The following is a 1,923-nucleotide window of genomic DNA, read 5'->3' as shown; positions in this document are numbered from 1 at the left end:
TTTTTTTTTTTTTATATATATATATATATATATATATATATATATATATATATACAGTTTTTATTTTAATCTTAGTTTAGGTTTTAGTTTCTTATTTTTAACTTAATCTTAGATTTAGTTTATTTTTAATGTTTCATTTTAGTTTACAGTTTTACACATTTTAATTCTTCAACTTAAACTAAATGAAAATCAGAAATGTTCCTGTGGCTACTAACTGAAAGAAAATAGGTTTACTTTTTATTTTATTTATTGTCAAATAATGTTTATTTTAATTTTAGTGTAAGTTTTAGTAATTTTGTTGTGTGTTTTTGATTATTTTAATGTTTTTTTAAAGTTTTATTTCAGTTAGTTTCATTTCCAGTTGTAGTCAGTTTTGTTCTTCAACTTAAATTTATTTTATTTCAATTAGTTGCCACAGCAACATTTCTGGTTTTCATTTAAAGTTGTATCAGTTGTTAAATAGTCCTAATTACAATCATAAATCAAACACAGGCTCATTACAGATTTTCACTCAGTGACGGAGGTCTTGTGATAGTGTGTTTCTATTAATAGCATCACCCAGCGGGATCTAATGCATGTGTGTGTGTCTCTGCAGGTAAGCCGGATCTGTGTGGGGTGGAGCTCCGTATCGAGGAGCTCTGGCATCATTACCGTGTTGAACATGCCATGGCCGAGGGCGCCAAAAACATGCTGAGACTTCTGGGAGCTGGAAAAGCACAGGACAGATCGTTTCGTGTCTTAGGACATCAATGTGTCGTCACGAGCCGCAGGGTTTAACTTGGATTTGTCTGTGCATGTTTTTTTACTCTCATAGATTTTGTTACCATTGCCATGCATTATACGACTGATAGACTGCAACGGCTGGACTTAAAAATCATAATTTGTGTTCTACTGAAGAAACAAAGTCACCTACATCTTAGATGCCCTGGGGGTAAGCAGATAAACATAACATTTTCATTTTTGGGTGAACTATCCCTTTAAAGGGTTAAATTAAATTATTCATGTAAATATCATTAACATGTTTATGTCGTTCCAAACCCGTACAAGCTTAGTTCGTCTTCGGAACACAATTTAAGATATTTTGGATGAAAACCGGGAGGCTTGTGACTGTCCCATTGACTGCCAAGTAAATTACACTGTCAAGGCCCAGAAAAGTATGAAAGACATCGTCAGAATAGTCCATCTGACATCAGTGGTTCAATCTGAATTTAATGAAGCGATGAGAACATTTTCGTCTCCTCTACGTCAACGTAGCGCCATTTTGGAGAATATCCGCTGGACGCAAATAGCGTACGTTGTTCTGTGTCAGCCATGCCACAAGGTTATTTACTTGGCAGTCAATGGGACAGTCACAAGCCTCCCGATTTTCATCCAAATTTCATCCTTAAATTGTGTTCCGAAGACGAACTAAGCTTTTACAGGTTTGGAACGACATGAGGGTAAGTGATTAATGACAACATTTTCATTTTGGGGTGGAGTAACCCTTTAAAGGGGTCATATGATGCGTTTTTAAATTTTCCTTTCTCTTTGGAGTGTTACAAGCTGATTGTGCATAGATAAGATCCCTAAAGTTGCAGACTAAAGTCTCAAAACCAAAGAGATATTCTTTATCAAAGTTAAGACTCTGCCACGCCCCCCTAAAACGGCTCGTTCTAACACGCCCCCACATATCTACCTCACTATGTGGAAATATTAGCATAATGCTGCCCAAATGTTCACGCAAAGAAAGAAGGCATGGTTTCAGTAACCGCAGTTAGTGTTGAAGCAGCCATGTCAGGGAGACGCTGTGTGTTTCAGTGCGAAAGCAAAAGCACTTTATTTGGCCTTCCGAAAGTAGATGCATTTAGGAATCTTTAAGATTACTTACAACAGAACAGCAATGCATTTTATGGACGACCGTTTCATGAACCTAGGAGAGGAGGT

At 36.3% G+C, this 1,923-nt stretch overlaps 1 protein-coding gene across 1 annotated transcript in view; it reads left to right on the top strand.

The window, feature by feature from the left end:
* The window catches only part of pkn1b (protein kinase N1b), a 37,885-nt gene that overhangs the window by 21,406 nt on the left and 14,556 nt on the right, over window positions 1-1,923 (top strand). The window contains exon 5 of the mRNA XM_016248714.1: window positions 596-728. Within this exon, the coding sequence (XP_016104200.1) occupies window positions 596-728 (133 nt within the window). The remainder of the gene's footprint in view (window positions 1-595; window positions 729-1,923) is intronic.

This window comes from Sinocyclocheilus grahami, unplaced genomic scaffold (assembly GCF_001515645.1).
Source record: "Sinocyclocheilus grahami isolate Dianchi unplaced genomic scaffold, SAMN03320097.WGS_v1.1 scaffold888.1, whole genome shotgun sequence".
In the NCBI taxonomy this organism is placed as follows: Eukaryota; Metazoa; Chordata; class Actinopteri; order Cypriniformes; family Cyprinidae; genus Sinocyclocheilus; species Sinocyclocheilus grahami.
Note: the sequence above shows the minus strand (reverse complement) of the source record. Positions and strands in the feature narration are given on the sequence as shown.